Genomic DNA, 2,155 nt, shown 5'->3' with positions numbered 1-2,155 from the left:
TCTTCTCGACGTATGCATAGATGCAGAGCTTGGAACGCTCGGCTCGTCCTGGCTTCCAGCCAGGCGAGCGTCCTAGTTTAACATATTTTCGGCGCTTTTGGGCAAGACGCCTCCATGCTTGGCAGGGTTCAAGAGGCCCCGCATGAATGGTTGCATGCAGACCTGCAGTGTTGCCTCTCCAGTATGATGTCGGGGTATCACGAAAGCGTTGAGCTTGTGGTGAACACTTCCATTTATCTCTTCTTCTTCTTCGACGATGACGCTAGTAGACAGGGTAGAGCGCCTTCAACAGGTCCGGAAAGGAATGGAGCTGCTTAGCATGTTGGTAAAGGTAGATAACGCTGCGTTTGTGGGGAGTAGTTTTATGGTTATTGACAGGCCTTCCAAGGTTTGCCCAATACGGAAATGTTACCTACTGGGGACCATATCCGTCAAAGACCCCGTTGCTAACCAGGAATCGGTAAGCTGGTGACAACTTTTCTGTATCTCTAGATGATTCTCGGGCAGACTCGTCCGATGATCCTTGGAATCCCCGTCCGATTTTCGGGACATTATGGGTCGACGGCTCTCCCCAAGCAGAGCTCCGTTTTTCGGAGCTCTGCTTTTTGAAGAATGAAAAACAAAAAGCACTTTATTTTAAAAAATATTTGCTTCAACTCTCGACACAGGTACTCTTACTCCTCCTGCTGTGGGTGCCGCTGCACAGCCTGTACGAGTCCGCACATGAACTCACCGGGAGAGGCCCTCGTTGGAAAAAAAAACCACGACCTCCACATGTACTCGTCGATGTAGCCATCCGGGTAATTCTTACTCCAGCCGCTCATCTCCTTGATGTGACGTTTGATATGCATTTCCCACAACCCCTCAATGGTGTTCGTACGTGTACCAGAGACAGGGTCCACAAAATGGAGAGTGTGATTCACCCAACTGTGCTCGTAGTGCATACTCACTAACGTGCGGTTGTTGGCGAGCGTATGCACTTGTGAACCACGCTCAGCCACGTAGGAAGCAAACATGTCCGAGTGAATCCGAGTCCTAGTAGAAAAAAAGCACACTTAGTAATAGAGGTTTACGGTACTCACCGAGGTCTGATGAACTTCTTGATAATCGGCAGCAGAGTGGCCTTCGTACGCTTGTCGTACACGACGCGGCCGAACCACCGCCCTGTCAAAAGCCAAAATTCTTGATAGGTGCGTCCGCGGCCGTACTTTGACTTTTTCTATAGGCTTGTTTCATCTATCTCGACAATGTGCCTTTCACCTCCAATCTATACAGTAAACATATGAAATTAGAGCAAAAACGGTTTAGCAGCACAACAGTAAACTTATCTTGAACTCGCCACTCAAAAGCTCTTTGGAGCAGAGGACGCGGCATGCAGCGTACCATGCTGACGCCGTATTCTCGCTGACGTTGGCCATGTGCGCTGCTTGGGGCTGGGGTGTTCGCATGCACCACGCAAACATCAGCCGCAACGCCTGGGAAAGCTCGAGCTTCATCTTCGAGAACCAAGAGTTCACGAAGATGCTAAACTGCTCTTGCTTCCCATCGGCGTGGCGGGTCTTCCTGCAGCACCGCCAGTAGCGCTTGGGCGCGTTCAGCCGCATGGGCTGAGCGCACTGAGGGCAGAGCATCGACCGCTCCAGCAGCCCCACCTCCATGGCCCACGCGACTGCCTTGGACTCGTCGGTGGTCGCCTCCATGACGGCGCTGAAGTCAAAGTGGCGGAGCTGCTGGAGGTTGTAGTTGTGGGCCATGGCTGGCAGATTCCCGAATGAGAGTAAAACTGTAACTGAGAGTAGCCTAATAAACGGAGTTGATAAATCTTTATATTAGGAGTTTGTATTCAGAGCCCAAGTTGTGACGTGCGCAATGCGCGCGAAAACGGAGCTACCACGTACTCTAGGCGTGAACACAGAAGCAAATTGTATCTTGGTGTACTCCACAATAAATACTGACAGCAAGTCAAAATGTCTTTCAGCAAGAAAACACTTTTTGTTTTGCGTTCTTGATAAAACGGAGCCCTGCCTGGGGAGAGCCGGGTCGACTAGTAGTGATTGACCGCACAGGACACTGGTGACACTCTAGAGCCGCAGTATAGTGGAAAACCTGTTATAATGTTATATTAAGATAACGTGCTGCGTACGAAAGAATCTCT

At 50.4% G+C, this 2,155-nt stretch overlaps 1 protein-coding gene across 1 annotated transcript; it reads right to left on the bottom strand.

The window, feature by feature from the left end:
- Nucleotides 1-674: 674 nt before the first annotated feature.
- Nucleotides 675-1,754, bottom strand: PPTG_04473 (hypothetical protein; the record flags this gene model as incomplete). The annotated part of the gene is made up of 3 exons (XM_008896716.1): nucleotides 675-1,035; nucleotides 1,083-1,182; nucleotides 1,325-1,754. 3 exons carry the CDS (start codon nucleotides 1,752-1,754, stop codon nucleotides 675-677), a joined length of 891 nt encoding a protein of 296 aa, XP_008894964.1.
- Between the last annotated feature and the right edge of the window lie 401 nt (nucleotides 1,755-2,155).

This window comes from Phytophthora parasitica (assembly GCF_000247585.1).
Source record: "Phytophthora parasitica INRA-310 unplaced genomic scaffold supercont2.5, whole genome shotgun sequence".
NCBI lineage: Eukaryota > Oomycota > Peronosporomycetes > Peronosporales > Peronosporaceae > Phytophthora > Phytophthora nicotianae.
Note: the sequence above shows the minus strand (reverse complement) of the source record. Positions and strands in the feature narration are given on the sequence as shown.